Source organism: Crocodylus siamensis, chromosome 4, assembly GCF_052110815.1.
Source record: "Crocodylus siamensis isolate JL-2025a chromosome 4, ASM5211081v1, whole genome shotgun sequence".
NCBI classification, from domain to species: Eukaryota; Metazoa; Chordata; order Crocodylia; family Crocodylidae; genus Crocodylus; species Crocodylus siamensis.
In genome coordinates this window covers 7,408,734-7,426,108 of record NC_143398.1, presented here as the reverse complement: position 1 = coordinate 7,426,108, position 17,375 = coordinate 7,408,734, and the positions used below count along the sequence as shown (strand labels likewise).

At 44.0% G+C, this 17,375-nt stretch overlaps 1 protein-coding gene across 2 annotated transcripts in view; it reads left to right on the top strand.

The window, feature by feature from the left end:
- Window positions 1-17,375, top strand: part of MKLN1 (muskelin 1) — a 124,350-nt gene that overhangs the window by 79,518 nt on the left and 27,457 nt on the right. For both annotated transcript variants that reach the window (XM_090041556.1, XM_090041557.1), the window contains one exon: window positions 16,976-17,123. In XM_090041556.1, coding sequence (XP_089897682.1) covers window positions 16,976-17,123 — 148 coding nt within the window. The remainder of the gene's footprint in view (window positions 1-16,975; window positions 17,124-17,375) is intronic.

The following is a 17,375-nucleotide window of genomic DNA, read 5'->3' as shown; positions in this document are numbered from 1 at the left end:
CCTTTTGGGACTGTTTTGTAACGGGGCACTGTTTTGATAAAAATTATTTTGCAAGTGATTAGTTCCCATGTTGTAAATGATATTGGGGGTGGGGGGGAGATCAGGTTTTTGGTGCCTGTTTTAAAAAAATCATTTCTTTAAGGTGCTCTGTTTTCAGTTTGTTCCTTGTGTGCATTTGTAGGATCAAATCCAAAAGTGTCTCAGTTCAGCGCTCATTTTAGCCCAGTGTACGAGGACACCTTTTTTATTTTACTTAAAATAGTCATAAAAAGTGTGTGCGTGTGGGGGAGGCGGGGGTAGAGATGGAGTTCAAAATCTGGTTATTAAGTTTCAATTGAAGTCCTGTTCTATTTAGGATAACAGAATGATCTTTGAAATGTGGCAAAGCAATTAAATGTGGATGTATTTATGTGCAGAGAACAGCTTTGAAAGAATTTGCTTTCAGCACTCTTATTTGCTCTGTGCAGATGATGGATTTATAACGTCTGTTGTTCAGCACCTTCTGGGTTCGCTGATCCTTGAAATCCCATTTCCTGTGTTCAGCCGATATAAAAGATATAGGCAGGGCTGGCAGCATTTGCTGTCAAGGCTGCCCATTGCTTCTCCGACCTGGTTTTCAGTTGTTTATAAACTTTGCTAAATTTAAACAGTTGCAATGACGTTTTCTCCACCAGGTGTCTAAGTTGGGCTGAATTTTATTTTGGCAAAATTTCTGTCCAAATATTTCAGCTGTTCCTAAGGAACATTTTTTCCCTATGGGGAAAATTTGTTTGTCGGGATTTAAACAGAAATCTGGCATCTTTTCTTTTTTTTTTTTTCCTCTGAGAAGCACTACTACTGCACCTATAGTTTAGAGCAAGGACCTTGACACATGAATATTGTATATTAGGGATCTGCCTTTTGCCATTCCCATGAAAAGCTTTGCCATTCCCAAGTAAGTTTGACTGATGTGCTGCCTTTGAAAAATGAGCTATCACCTGCTTAGTGGAGCCTCCACCAGTTTGAAGAGTCCATCCTAACTGAAGCACGATTGATGCTCTCTGCTCCCAGCTGTGTGTTAACCTCCCTAACAGAGGGGATGAGCACGTCACCTCCCGCTCAGCAGAAATGAGACTGGACCTTCTCTGCAATGGCTTCTCCTGGTGGAGTGGAGTTTGGCTCCCTACTTTTGCTTCTTGGGCCTATTTCTCCTCCCATGCTTATGATCTTCCTGGTGCTGGCAATAAGACCCAGAAGGAGGAAGCAGTCTAATTCAGATCAGCCAGAAATGGGACCCGAGTACTGGGGGAGTGGGGAAAAAGTTGATTGTGACAAATATTTGAGACCTCAGTATTTGAAATGGTTGCATTTGTTAGAGGGTTAGAGGTTGGAAGCTGAGACTTTGGGAGCCAGTAAGGCAAGTGAGCAAGGGATTTAGATGCTTTATGGTTTGGTCTAGAGGGAGGTTTAATGAGGAGAAGGAAATGGGAAACACTGGGAACAAAGGGTAGAAAGGGCAGGGCCCTGGGGACTGGGTGAGCAAGGAGAATGGGATGAGATGTGGGAAGAGGCAGGGACTTAGACTGTCAAACTAAAGAGAATGAGACTGGGATGAAGAAACTGGCCTGGGACAGGAGGAAACTATTAGGTTCAAGCTTTAGGGGGTGAGAATAGGCAGAAATCTGTGCCTACTAGAACAGCGTTTCTCAATTCGTGGTTCACAACCCAAAAGTGGGTCAGAAGAATATACGAAAGGCTCATGAACATCCTTTAAACATAGTTTCTCCTTTAAAAGAGAAAAATATGGGAAACCATGGGTTTTTCCTTGCAGGAGGGCAGACTTCCAGCCTGCAAGGGGCTGCTTGGGGTCCCCCATGGCACGCACACGCACACGCACACACGCGCACACACACACGCGCGCGCGCGCGCACACACACACACACACACACACACACCCCCCCCTCTGCCTTGCACACTGGGGAGCTGGAGGCAGGGGGCAGCAAGTTGGGAGTGAGGGTCACTGGCAGGGCCAAGGGGCTGTTTTCTGCTTCCACTATTTACTGGGTCAGGACTGGCCATTAATGTTTACAAATGGATCCAGGTACAAAAAATGTTGAGAACTGCTGTACAAGAGTACATTTTCTACTAGTAAGTTTGCACTGTACCTAACAGCATCTATTGAAAGACAGTAGATCCAGTGTTTTTCTGCAGATCAGGTAATCTTCATTGTTAAATGAAAAGATGTGGGTGGTGTCTCTTTTTCTGTCAGATTAAGTAGGACCATGGTTCTTGAACTGTGGTGTGCAGTTTATGTGGCCATGGTAAGTAGTTGGTTGATTTGTATTCAGCACCACCATCAAATAAAAGTTGTGGTATGAGGCATACATCCGTCTGGATCTTGCCTGCAGTCTGGACTCATGATCCAAGTGCTGCTCTTTGTCTCATCCCGTCCCCTCAAGGACACACAGGGGAGTATATTTTTTTAGCATCAGTTATCCCATTGTCTTGAGCCATTCTCACCTCAATGAACTACCAGTAACATGTAATACATCTCTTGTCAGCTCTGGATACAAATTCACATACTCAGCTGCATACTATCAACCAGACTTCATAGACTATGCACAGCAAGGTGGATAAAAATCAACGTTTTTTTAAAAATAAAGATAGATAAAGATGACAAATAAAAAAAAATACAATTAAATAAAAAATCTGATTTAAATAAAAAAATCCAATTTATCCACTATATATATAAATAAATATAAAATAGTTAAAAGTTCAAAAATACATATGCTTGTTTTGTTAAAATAATTGTATGTTTGTTGTTGCAGACAACTATCTAAAATCTCTGAGCTTCCTGTTGTAGTTAAATAAAACAATTTAAGTGGCAGCATTCAGTTTTCTGATGTAGCTGCAACATTAATCTGAAAATATCAAAATAAATCTTTGCTTTAAAATGTATAGGGTATACCTTTTAAAAACAAAACTACAGCTATCTCCGAGTTGCAAAGAATATGTATTAAAGTTATACCAAACAAAGATGTCTTTGCTGCTTTGGAGAAACCACGTCCTGAATGGGTACAGGTCCTCAAAGAGATGGACTGAGAGAGGGAATCCAGAGATGCTTGGCTCAAATTTATATTGGCTATAACAGTGCCTCTGGGTTGATTCTAACCTCAGAGAGAGCGCACCAGACTGAAATCAAAGAAATTGTCAGCAGTTGCTCTAGCAGACTGCATAATCCAGAGTCTGAAAAAAAAATCTATTAAAGTTGCAAATAAAACTTGGCGTGAGCGGCTTCAGCATTGATAATTCTACAGGTTACTTAGTACAGGAAACAGGCCTGGTTGTCTCAGCTCTAATGCAAAGGTCTGGCACTCGACTCTGATACCAAACAGCAACTTTCATAAATGGAGCAAAATCAGAGTTGCAAGGATGATGCAAGACCATCCCTCCAAATGGCATTTGGAGGAGGACTCCAGATGCCATCTCCTTCTGACAAAGCTTAAAACTTTGTACAGTTCCCAAACTGGGGCTTTTGGGGCAGTCATTTGGCATTGGGCCTGGCAGTAAAGTCTTGCTGCTGCCCTTGGTTGTGACCCCAGCACCAGCAGCCAAGGTTTTTGAGGCTCTGAATTGCATCTCAGCAAAAGAAATGGAGGTGGTGTTTGTATTGAAGTGACGACTACCACCAGCAGGGTCATATCACCATATGAGGAAGAATATAACCTCCTTATTCTCAGGGGCATCTAGTAGAGGTTTAAATCTCCTAGCCTCAGAGTGCTTCTCTGAGGAGGAGCTGGTAGGCTATCTATTCTGAGCAAGGGGTCAGGTCAACTGTATCCCATAGCCTGTTCATGAGTATTACTGATGCAGCATGGCCAAGGAAATGCAACTTAGAGCAGGGCCTACCTACAACAAGAGGAGGTCCTGTTTCTCCAGCACAGGGTGCCTTGGGGTCCTTTCAGGGGTGCTGCAGTATGCCACACAGTGTTAGCTTCTAGATGGCTCACACCCGAGTTTGCAATATCTAGTACTATTTTTCATCCATATTTGGCATTCCTGCAGCAGATAGACTGGATGTGCCTGGTTAAGTACCATGGACAGAGGCTGCCTAGAGAAGTCCGGGAAAGCCTTTAGACAGAACAAGAAGACATCAAGCAGGAAAACTTATCATAGAAAAAGTTCTTGGTATGAACAACCTAACACAGCCTGCTCCCCTGCAGGTTATAGTTCTGAAAGGCCTCTACTGCTTGAAGTATCTAACATCATGTCATTTCATTTAGTTACCTTAGTCTACCTCATGGTCTATGTGCAGTTGTGTTTCCTCAAAGAAACCTGTGCCTGCTTCAGACTTCAACGTTTTCATCTTGAAACTCATAGGATCAAATTATTCAGTTTGATTAGTTATTTTTGGCTATAACTAGCCTTCCCAAAGGCCAGGCCGTTTGATACCCTGTGTTTTTTACATCAGCAGCTGGCCAGCATACCTCTCCCTCCCAAACATCAAGGTTCGTTTCATTTAGAGTTCAAACAGTATGCTAATCCAGTTTCTGAGAACTGCAAATAGCAATGTGGAGTAATCAACTGACTTTTATTAATCAGTGTACTGTATATTGGAATGGAGTGCCACAGGAGCTGTTTGCAACTGCTATCTTATTCCACTCCTGAGGGTCGCCTACATTGGTTTCCATACTGACATGTAATAGGGTCATTAATTGTAACTCTTCAGTAACTGATTGTTCGAGAGGGTGACAGCTTGACCCACCTTTCATTGACATCAAGAAGTGAGTGAGCAAAGAGAGGTTTTTGGCCTTTGCCCTTCAGACCCCTGGATGGGAGCCCAGGGTATATTATCTACGTGTAGGGACTAATAGACTTTCATTGTCCAAAGCATTTCAAACTTCTGTTTGAAGCACTTTTGCACCTCTGTTTGAATTCAAACTGCTTATAACCAGTGAGTAGGTAACCATGCTGTATTTTCTTCTCCAGGGCTCTGTATCTACTGGCACTCAAAAACCTCTATGAGGTTTCTATGGCCCCCTTTACACATGCAGGTAAAGGTGTGATGAGATCTAGTGTGTGATCCACGCAGTCGTGCCTCCTGCTCTACCACACATGCATAGCAGGGGGCACGATTGTGGGAGTGTGCATTAAATCCCATTCTGCCTTATTGCTGGTGCATCAGGGAGCCTGATTGCAGGCTCCCTCTGCACCAGCAAGAAGCAAGCTTCCACAGCTGGGAGCCCCATGTACCCCAGTTGAGGGTCTTCCAGCTGCAGTGGCACCCCATGCACCTCTGGGGTTGCAGGACTGCAGCTGAGAAGATCTCCCAGACTCGGGGGTGCATGAAACCTCTGGGGCTAGAGGATCACTGCTGCAGTGATCTCCTCACCCGAGAGTTGCAAGGAAACCCCTGGGGCTGGAGGATTGCTGCAGGGGCCATTCCCTTGCCTCGGGTACGTGAGGCATCCCTGAGCCCTAGGGATCATGGCAGCCACCATCCTCAGGAGTGCAGAAAACCTGGACCCTGTGGATTACGGCTGCCATAGTCCCTAGGGCTCAGGGGTTTTACACTGGGGATCTTGTACCCCTGTGGCTGGGAGCCCCGTTGGGGAGACCCTGCTACATGTGCATCTTACAGCTTAATAGCTGTGAGCTATAAATACAAAGTTAAACCTTGAAAACGTGTACTATCTTTATAGCTGAGTGGAGCTTGTTATTGTGTGATAGCTACTTTGCACATATAGCCGGTCTCCAGGTAATTGCACAGTTAACCAGTTAATTGCACAATACCTGTAACGTGTAGGGGGCGGTGGTCTACAAATAAGAGCCTGGATATAATCTTCAAGGTGTGTTTTTTGTTTTTTTGTTTTATTCTCTGAAAACCAGCTCTATGTAAATGCAATGTCTTGGGGGCTTGGTGGATCACAGACTCGACTTGAGTCAGAAAGTTCGTTCCATTGCAGAAAAGATGAATGCAGCTTGGGGCTGTATCGACTGGAGTATGAGGTGTGAAACATGGGAGGTGATCATTCCACTCTAATCTGCACTGGTCAGGCATAATTTAGAGATTTTGAGAGAATAAAGCATGTTCTAGAAAAGGTGATTAAGAGGGATAAAACAGCAATCTTTAAATGCAGGGCAGCCATAAAAAAGAAGGAAAAGACCGAGGTTTTGTTGTCTTTTGTAGCGGGGAGACACAAACCTCTTCCTTGGGTCTCTTGAGTGTATTTTAACAACTACCTCTTGTCCTTGCAATGACATGGTGTTGGCAGTGCCCTTCTCCTCCTGCTTTAGCTGTGGAAAGTTACATTGTTCTTGATGTTTTGGGGCTTTGTGTGTAGTAGTTATGCAGGAAGGTGTGTTCAATTTAAGAATAAATTAGACAGGCACTTGTCCAGGATGGTTTAGACAGGGATAACTCTGCCTTGAACGGGGGGTTGGACTAGATGTGACCCCCTGCACAGGAACTCCATACCTCACCTGAAAGTAGAGCCACGTTTTCTTTCTTGGGCTTTGCCACCAGTAAGATTTTGCACATGGAAACACCCTGGGTCAGATTTTATGTCCTGGTTGTGTATCCTTCAAACTGTCTGGGAGGCTCAGAGGGGATTTAAATTGGCTGGAATAGGTTATCTGCAGCAAATTCTCAATCAGGGTGAAACCATTGGTCTTGACTCTGATGTTAACTGGTTTCTCGCCACATATAGAGGAGGGGAAAAGCTGGGAGAAGGAAAGCAATGCAAGCATTTTATCCATATTTGCCCTACCTATCCTCTAAATTAGAACAGCTACATTCTTCCTTTAGGCTGAGTGTTTCTTGATGCAAGAGAGCACCTAATATGGGATCAGTCACTATTCTTACACATGAAGTCCTGCTCAAAAAGTTCAGAGATGGATCCCAACGAAGCACTTGTACTCAGTGTAAGGGTTTAGTATATTTATGTGATATTTACTTTATTTTTTTAATCAGGCCTCAAGCATCTTTCAGAAGCTCATTTCCCTTTAATTTGTGATTTAAATTTCATTACCATAAATACTTTTATTGCATGTGCTGCATTTGTTGGTAATGGAGGTTTTGTACTTTCCATAGGAAGTGTTTTAGTTTTTATACATATAAGTAGCTTCCATAAATCCTTTGCCTTATTAAGGATTATGAAAACATTTGACCAGCATCTTCAAAGTTAGATTTTCATGGTTGAAATATTACTCTTCCGAGTTACTTTAACTTAATTCCACTACTGTCTTCTGTTTTGATTGTTTTCAGAAACTTGCTCAGTATGTCAAAGCTGAAACTTTTGCTTCCCAAATTGTGTTGGAATTGCTGTTTTAGGATCCCAGAATGTGTTTCTCTGTAAAAAGTTGAATATAAGCTTGTGTTTGGAAAAAAAAGTATACCACTTTACCTACAGTTCCTGAAGAGGCTTGATTGTATCGGTACCACTTGTGTATATAGTCTAGATTTGAATCTTTAGTTCTGTAGTTACCGGCTTCACTTCCTACCATCTGTTAAAATGCTAATTGTAGCTGTAGCCTTTCTGCAGTCTTGAGGGATTTCCTCTATTTTGAATATTCTGTCAAAAGGCAGTTGATTTACACTTGAGAATTATAAAATGAATGTAATCTGTTTTTAATTATTATTCTAGGTATCCTGGAATTTTGCCATGCCCTTAATGCCTTTGTTCTTTAGTTCTGCCAATCAGCTTTGTATTTTCTTTGAAGACAGGCCATTTTGTAAAAGCAGATATTTTTTTCTCCCCCTGTACACAGTAAAATACTTTTAGATTCAAGTCTAGGCTGAAGGTAAAACTTGGGTGTTGTGCAACAACATTTAAAAACAGGAGTAAGTCCAAGTATTCTATTAATCAGGGATGGCAGTCTTCTGTTGTTTTTTGTGATCAGGGTTTGTTTATATTACTACAAAATTAAGTAATCGTGACTGCTTTTAATCAAGAGAAAAATCTTAAGTAATCTTAAGCAAAAAATACCTTGAAATTTTTCTTCAGCTAACCTGTAAGTCAGGGCTCTAAAACTTACAGCCTGTGGGCCAGACTTGGTCTGCAGAGACCTGCTACTTGGTCCCCAGTGCTGCCCCTAGGTCTGATCTAGACTCCCACGGGGCCCAGTCTGTGCCCATAGTGTGGGGCTGATCTGCTGGTTGAATCTAGCATACAGGCCCCCTTCCCCTCCTGCTCCCCCAGCATACCTGATCCAATAACCACTCCAGCCAGTCTGGGACCCACGTGTGCCATATGGAGCAGATGCTGGGGCAGCTGGGCTGGGTGCCACATGTGGTGCAGGGTCAGGTCTGCTGGGGGGAGCAGAAGGGGGAAAAGGATGGGGTCCATTGACCCAGTCCAGCCAGTGGACTAGCCCTACACCATTCATCCAGCCCAAGGGACCAGATGACTTTGACACTCCTGTTCTCACTCCGTTTCACTGATTGACCTCATCTTGCTAAAAAAAAAAAAAAAAAAAAAAAGCCCTACACATTTCAGGTGTGTGAACAATGATGTGTCTATCATACATCATTGCGCTATAATACTGTCTGCCCACCGTGAATAATGGATATCGGTGCACTGATGAATGCTATTCCTGCTGTTCTTGTTTGGGACGGCCCTATTGAGGAAACACAAGTCTGGGGGAATGAGCTGAATTGCGTTCCAATGTCCAGGGCCAATTTTCCCTCCCCTGCAAGGCAGAAAATAATAAGGCTGCACAGATGACTAGAAACTGGTCAGTAAAATTTTTTTAGTAAAAATCCACATACCAGAAACAGCTCAAATGGACTTTCATGGCAGCTGATGAAATGTAGGCCTAGAAAAAATGTGGGTCTCTGAGCCGACAGCTGCTGTGGGCAGGCATGTCCTATTCCTTTCATAAACTGATCAAACTCCCTCTTAAAAGCAGTTAGCGGCAGAAGGAGCAAAAAGCTGATTTGAGGGCTGCTCAGAACCGTGCTGCTTTGATGGTTGGAAACCTTTTGATTTCCAGCCTAAACTGACTCTCTCAGGGACTTTATACCTGTTTTTATTTTTGTGTCAGTTCCATCTTTTGGCTTCAATATCTTCCCTGTCCTGAGGTCCTGGCAGATGTTTAATTAAAGCGGTGAAGGAATCTGAACCATGGTTCTAACAATTATGCTCCCTGCCGTGTGACACGAGCATTGCAGGAGCTGCAGTTGTGGGGTTGGGAATATCACCACATTGCTGGTGCACAGGGAGCCCAAAATCATGATCCCAGGCTCTCCCTGTACCGCATTGCTCCTGGCCTGTGGCTGGGAGTGCCGGTCGTCTGATCAAGGCTTCCAGCTGTGGGAGCACGTCAGAGCCAAGGGCTACATGTGCTTCCACAGCTGGGAGCCCTGATCAGCTGACTAGGCTCCCACCCGTGGGAGCACATGCAAGCCTTTGGGGCTGGCCACATGTTCAGCTTATGGCATGATGGGAAATGGCCACAAAGTTATTACAGAAAAAACGTGTAACAATTTGTGGCTTATTCCCTCTTTTATCACTCCATTCATTGAATCAACATGTGGCTAGGTTACTACTAAAGACATGATTTAATTGGGTAGTCAAATCTGAAGTATAACATCTAACAGGATCCTGACTGTCGCCCTCTCTGGCGTAAAAGGATAAAGGAAAGGCAAAGGGTGAGGTTGGGGGGACACTAGACCAGGGGTGTCGTCTCTTCTGGCCCCACAGGATGCATGAGTGGCATGGGGCTAGCCCGCGGGCCACAGCAGGCTCACAGACCACAGCATGCATGATGCGGTGGTCTGCAACCCATGGTGCTTGTCGCAGCCCCCTGGCTGCACTCCACCACATGCAGCGCCAGCCCCAGCTGGTCAAGGCCCAGTGCTGCATGCGGCATCTAGGTCCCAGACTGGCTGAAGCATGTGCCACATGGGGCACAGTCTGGATGAGGGGGCACCACATGCACATGCTTGGGCCTGACTGTACCATATGCGGTGCCTTTTCCAGCTGGTCCAGGATCCCTGCTGTGGGCGCGTGCCATACCCCATGTGGGTCTGATCAGACCCAGGGGCAGCCCTGGAGGCCACCTGGCAGGGCTCTGCAGGCTGGATCTGGCCAGGTGGCCACATGTTTGACACCCCTGGACTAGACTAATCAAAGAATTGCAGCCACTTGCACTGCGCACTCTGAAAGTGTTTACAGGAAGAATCTGAATAGTACGTGAAAATCCTAAAACCGAGCTAGGCGTTTTACATGTGGCTTGTGTTTACAGCTTGAGACTAGTGTATGAGGTTTCTGGAAACCAGTTTTTACAGAGAACAGGACATTCCATAAGTTATAATTACTTTATGAAAACAAACCAGCTTGTAAAATGTTTTTCTTTGTATTGTTTCATAGCAATATACAGTGGTTGTTAGCCCAGGGCTTCTCTCCCAATTGAAGATCAAGCCTGTGTTTGCAATGCCTTAGTTGTTTGGATGGAAAGACTTTGCAAAATGCAAGTTTTGAGATTTCTCCTGCCAAACAACTTGGTTGAGCGCCAGGAACCTTTACCAGCCTTTGTAAAGTGACCCGAAAAAAGAAAAATGAGACAATCAGTAAACAAAGATCACGTGCTAGTTACAAACACATTTTGAAAAGTTGGTTGCCTAGAGAAACAGGAAATGAGAATTATGCAACAAACAATTAAGGGTGCCAAAAGGCTAAGTTGATGACGCTCTTTCGGGGAATTACGATGAAACCTGCCGGAATCTTCAGTATTTCAACATGTTCCTCTTCACCTTCAGGCTTAGAGCTGACTTGATTATTTTTGCTACAGCTTTCTGATGGTACAAAAAGGGCAGCTGCTTCAAAATATCCTTACCATGGGGGAAATAGCATTAGGCTGTGAATGACGGGATCTTGAGTTCAAATCTTTTCTTTCTCCTGTTTTTTTAGCTCTCATAGTTGAGAGGGAACTTTTGGAATTGGAGTCCTCATTTTACAGGTAAAGTGACAAAATCACTTGTCACTTCTGGGAGTCCCTCCTGGCAGAACCGAGTTTTATCCGCTTACATTTCCAAGGTAGTACACTTCCAGTGGGAAGACCGCTGCACCAATGCCAGCAGTCTGTCTGCAGCTGACATAACCAGCATTGAGGCAAAGGTCGTGAAACATCAGCTCCACTGGACTGGCCACTGTGCTCAGATGACTGACACTGGTCTCCCGAAGCAAGTCCTCTTTTCTCAATTCAGTCATGGTAAGAGGGCCTGCAGAAGGCAGGCCACCCTGAAAGCATACCTTAAGAAGGGTGGCATCAGCCTTACAAACTGGGAAGTGCTGGCTGGTAACAGGCCTCAATGGCGCTGCGCCATACATCAAGCTACAGGCTACTTCGAAGAGAACCATCTTGCTCAGGAAGCCATGAAACAGCAGAGGAGGAAAGAAGGCATACAATGTCCTGGTCAACAGCTGGAACGTGGGGTGGAATCGGGGTGATTCCAAGGGAAAAGAGACCAAATCATCTATAGACGAAGCCCAGAAGGGAGGGACCCCAAGATTCGGATCAACGCCAGGAAAGGGCAGATCTGTTTGGTGCTTGCTCAGTGAGTTAAAGGAACAGGCCTCTTTGCAGGTCTGAAATTCAAATAGACTTCACAGACATTAGATGCTAGGGGCTGGAAGGGACCTTGTGAGATCGAGTCCAGCCCCCCTGCCATAGGCAGGAAGCCTGCTGGGGTCAAATGATCCCAGCAAGATAAATACCCAAACACCTTTTGAATGAATCCAGGATGAAATCTGGAGATGAAAAGGATCCTGATGGGGGCAGTGAAAAATCGACTAGTTTGCCCTTAATGGTCAGACAATTGACCCTCCAAGTGCCTTTTGGAAAGGGCTGAGGATTACTGTGCTGGCCTAGGGAAGATGTGGAGCTGGAAGTGATGGTTGGGGGTAGGGGTGGGGAGTATCGAAGAGAGCAATAGCCAGATTGGCAATGCAGCTAATAAAAGAACTGTGCCTGTTTTAGCTAGAAGAAATGGGGATCAGACAGATAGAGATTTTTGTTTTGTAGGCCAAGAAGACTGGTTAGCGGAATGAAAGAAATGGAATTACTGTTGTAGATCAGGACATTGGATATTACAGGGGTATTAGTAACATGGCAGAATAGCAGCCATGTTTGGAATAAAGCCATTGAAAGATATGTACTATTTGGGAAAGATAAATAAAAGTAAAGGTGTTAGGGTTGTAGTATTACACTGTTGTGGTACGATAAAGAAATAACAGTGTAACTTAAACTGGTTTGGAATAAAATCACTCTGAAGAACAATTGTGAAAAGATTATTATTAGAGTACATCTACAGGTCTGCTACAGCCCCTGCCGTGGTCTGATTTAGGTATGGATACAGATCTGTAGTGCTATGGAGAAATATTGCCAGGAGTTGTCATAGTGGGAGACTTTTTAGCTTCACAGATACAGGTTGGAAAACAAATGTACTAATAATAGTAGGGCCCAGGTAGTCTTGGATGTGACAGCTGACAGATCTTTTCACCAAACAGTAACTAAGTGAACAGAAGGTGATGCTATTTTAGACCTCGTTTTGGGTAAGTAATGAGGAAGCTGTAGAAGAGCTCTCGATTTGACTGGTTTGGGGCTCTTTTCAGTTTTAAGTTAAAGGACAAATAACATTACCCTTCTCAAAAAAGGGTAACATTACCCTTCATTACCCTTAATAACCCAAATAACATTACCCAAATAATATTACCCTTCTCAAAAAAGGGTTTGTTGCGGGTAGGCCTTGCCTGACCAATCTCATTTCCTTCTATGACCAAGTGATGCATCACCTGGACAAAAGGGAAGAGGTTGATATCATCTATTTTTTAAAAGCCTTTGACCTGGTGTCCCATGATGTCCTTGTGAAAAAATTGGGCAATCGAACAAAACTCTGGCTTGCATCTACTGATGCATCTTGAGCAAGACCCAGGATGTCATCCTCCCACTGTACTCAGCCTTGGTGAGACCACAGCTGGAGTACTGCATCCAGTTCTGGGCTTCACAATTTAGGAAGGACATGGAGAAGTTTGAAAGAGTCCAGAGGAGAGCCATGCGTATGATCGGAGGGCAAGAGAACAGGCTTTATGAAGAGAGGCTGTGAGCCATGGGACTTCAGCCTGGAGAAGCGCAGCCTCAGGGGTGACCTAGTGGCAGCCTATAAGTCCACCAGGAGTGTGCATCAGGATCTGGGGGAATGCCTGTTCACCAGAGCACCCCAGGGGATAACAAGGTCCAGTGGTCACAAACTCCTGCAAGACTGTTTTAGGCTGGGCATAAGGAAAAACTTTTTTACTGTCTGAGCTCCGAAGGTCTGGAACAAATTCCCCCCAGAGGTGGTACAAGCACCTACGGGACACTTTTAAGAAATATGTGGATGCTTATCTTGCTGGGATCCTTTGACCTGAGCTGACTTCCTGCTCCTTGGGCAAGTGGCTGGACCCGATATTCTTACGAGGTCCCTTCCAGCCCTAATGTCTCTGAAACCTATGGAGGAAAAAAAAAAATCTAGAAACGAATGGAACTAACTAGTGGCAAGCTAGGGATAGATCCACTGAACTTTGTGTCGCCCATGGTCAAACAAGTTAGTTGAAGTTAAATGGAGCCTGGGGGCTTTAATATGGAAACGGCTACAATCTCCAAACACTATCCAGAATTTACATTTGAAGCAAGGGAGCAAACCACATAGGGGAAAGGTTCCCGACCTTACTGCATAAACATTCTCCTTGCTGGGAGAGGGCAAGCAAGGGCAAAAGCTGGTTTTCAACAACAACTGCGGTGTTTTAGAGGTCAAACTATGGGGAAACCAATGAACAGCGCTACTTAAGTTAGTCCTTGCAAAAGAAAGTAAAAGAAATGGTAGAAGCCAACGAGGTGAAAAGAAGTAGGAACAAAATGGGACTAAAATCCAATATGGTGGCAGCAAACTTAAAATTGATCTAGGTTTAGACTCAAAGCTAGTAGAGTGCCCCCAGTTTTCAGTAGGGGAAATGTTAATTAAGAGTAGAAAGGTAGGTCTGTTAATGGGGAGCAAGTGTATGGAGGAGGCTATCACATCCAGGGTCAAAACAGACCTGAGTTCAATTTAGTGAGTGGAGGAGGGCCATCTAAATCCTGTTCCTGAATATTTGGAAGAACACATATGGGAGATGAATATTGGGGGTTTTAGATCAATTAACATTTGTTTTTATTTAGGGAAGGAAGGGGAGTGAGGGATGTGATCCAGGCTGCTACAGACCCAGTAGTATGATCTCAGTAGCTTGTAGGGCTTTGAGGTAGGCTGTACCAGACTAAACCAGGTATCTCTTTCTAAGAGAACTGGGGGCACTTTTACACATGCTCTGACACTTTCTGAGTAAGGCATTTTGGAGCAAGTCCACCGGAGCGTTGCATGCTGCACTGTCTCATGTATTTGGTGTCCCTATGTTTCAAAATGGCAGCAGGGGCTCCTTAACTAAAGCTGGTTGAACAAGCTTTAGTTAAAGCACGCCCCGCTGCCATTTTGAAACACGGGACACTGAATACACAAGACGCTTTGGGCATTTTAATTGGAGCGGCTCTCAACAGTCACTCTAAAATGTCTATTTGCCCCCGTGGAGCACAGACACCCTGGGGTATTAAGAGCAGAGAAGTGCAATTAGATTTAATCTACCTAAACTTCTGTAAAAAAATATGTGCAATAGTATTCACCTGGGGAGTTAAGATGGAGATTAGTAGAGGAATTGTAAAGTGGATAAGGAACTGGTGGTTGGTTGTGTTGAAAAGGGGCTGATGTGCAGTAGCTCCCCTAAAAGCATCTTCCTTCCCAGCTCCAAACCGCTCCAGGAAGCATAACCGGCAGACCCAAACCCCAGTCCTAATCTAGGAAAGCACGAGACCTTTTTTAATTTACTTCCTCTTTATTTCTTTTTACCCTTTGTAAAATTTATTTTCATTTTAGCTTTCAGTGGTTCACTTCATTTCACTGCCGTTCCCCAACCCCCATTTTTTTTTCTAACTCCCTCCTATTTCATTACCTGCCCCCATCCCATTAACTGTCTGCCTCCTGGCTTCATGCTTTTGTTTCACCACCTCACACTTCCCTTTCCCCCACCTCCACGCACACCTTGGGCAGGGAGAAAAGCCTGTCATGGCTCACCAGCCCTGTAGTGGTAGCTCCTGGGCAGGCCCCGCTCACCTGCCCTCTAGTGCCAAGTTACAGCTGTGAACGTCGGGGACAGTCAGAGACGGTTTTTAGCCTCAAGGTGCGACTGCTCCAACCTCGAGCCAGCAGGAAGACTGATCAACATTTGTGCAGCTCAAAGTGTGATGTGTAACAAGGCCAAAGGTTGGAAGGCATCAATGCAAGAGGATCTGTGTGTTTGTTGTTTTGGGGTGTTTTTTTACAGTATTGAGGATTGTTCTTGTGGGTTAGAGTAATAAAAAAGTGCAATTCAGTAGTGTAGAGTACGAGATGATGAAACTGAGGCTTAATAACAAGAATTTCTGTTAAGTCGGAGCCCATCACTTGGCAGCAACAAGAAGAGATTTGCATGCATGATTTGGTCCCAGGTTGACTTTGAGTTTCCAGTTCTATGACAAATAGGATTGTGGCTCTAGGATCTCATCGGGCAAGATATTCCCTGTAAAGACAGGCTGGAGTTATGTGCCTGGCACAAGGGAAGGCCTCTGGTCACCTATAATCGGGAAATACAAATGCATGCTGAACTGGGGCAAAGGCAGGCGACCTACAAAGAGGCTCTGTATTCCCCAGCTGGTGTTTTAGGAGAAGAGACTAAAAGTTTGTTTCCTTTAGCCTGGGAAATGGAGGGGAAGAGCAGCTGCGAGTGCCTGCTGCGGATATGTCGGGACCTAGGTTCCAGTCTATGTGCGTCTGGGGAAGAACGGACTTCCTCCTCGTGTTTGTGTCACGGGTGGCAAGTCATATAACAGCTTTCTAGCGGTGGCTGTTAGTTACTGTCCCCAGTGTGTTTAGTACTGCGTGCTATCTTCAGGGACTAAAACATGTTTGCTTTTTAACAGGCAGATGTTAAACTAGAGGACACTGTTAATATGTTTACAATTTATAATCTGAAAACATCCCCTTTATATCTTTGCTTCGTGCTTTTCTAGATTTCTGGCTTCTGGTTCGCAGTTATTCATACTGTATGTGGCTTTTGTCTCTTAATGTCAAGTGTATTCTTATTTATAGTTACTAACCAAATCAATTAATTGGAAGTTTTATATAAAAATGTGATTGTCGCCAACGTTGTGCTGTGCTGGATGCCGACATACCTAATACTAGTATGCATTGCAGCCAGGCTGCTGCTGAATGCTTCAAATCCATTTAATATTGCACTGATTTAGACTGATAAACTACTGGTACCAGAGCAGGTTTTAAGTTATGGTGACTTGCAAAAGGGAGGTGAGTTGTATAGACTGAACATCATTCTAAGTATGTGCATGGTGTTGTATAGGCACAGGGTCTTCTAAACTGCAAGGCTGGCATTTATTTGGCAGGAATTGCTTAATTTTACCCTATACAAAATGTGGGTATTCACTGGTCTTGCTCATTTTGGTACTTCAAGATTTTCTTATTTCGAAATGTGAACCTATCTTCCTTGGTTTGATCGTTCTGGCTTGTGCCAAATACAGCAGAAATCTTTCATTTGAAGGGAAGGAATCTCATACTTGTTCATACATGTATCACTCATCTATGGTTGCTACTAATTAGTTTACATTTTATCAGTCCACTTACTGGATGCAGAGATCTGCAGTGAGACTGCAAATTTATTTCTTTGGTACCAGGTATGTGCATGGTGTTGTATAGGGTAAAAATAAGCAATTCCTGCCAAATAAATGCCAGCCTTGCAGTTTAGAAGACCCTGTGCCTTGCAAGCACTGTTTTCAGGTTCCTTGTATATACACGTTCATATGCTACCTTAACTTTTTTCTTTCTTTTGCATCATCCTTTGTATTCTTAGAACGCAATGTTTTTATTTTTTCTTGCTAGTTCCAATGACGGGTTTTACTCAGCGAGCTACAATTGATCCAGAACTGAATGAAATCCATGTGTTGTCTGGGCTCAGTAAGGACAAGGAGAAACGGGAAGAGAATGTTAGGAACTCTTTCTGGATTTATGATATTGTGAGGAACAGTTGGTGAGTACATTAAAGTCCTCTATGAAAGTGTGGTGTAGCTGTCAGTCAATAGGGAAGCTATTCCATTGTGTTTTTATAGGATACACATTTGTTGTCTGCACTTAAGTACTTTGGAGAATTTTATCTTGCATTTGACAAATACTTTAATTAACTATTTATCTACTGAACAAAGGTGATAACCAAGTCTATGAAACAAACATACATATGGCATAAGTTCTGGAAGTGCCTTCTGGGAGTGTGGATGGACAGGCT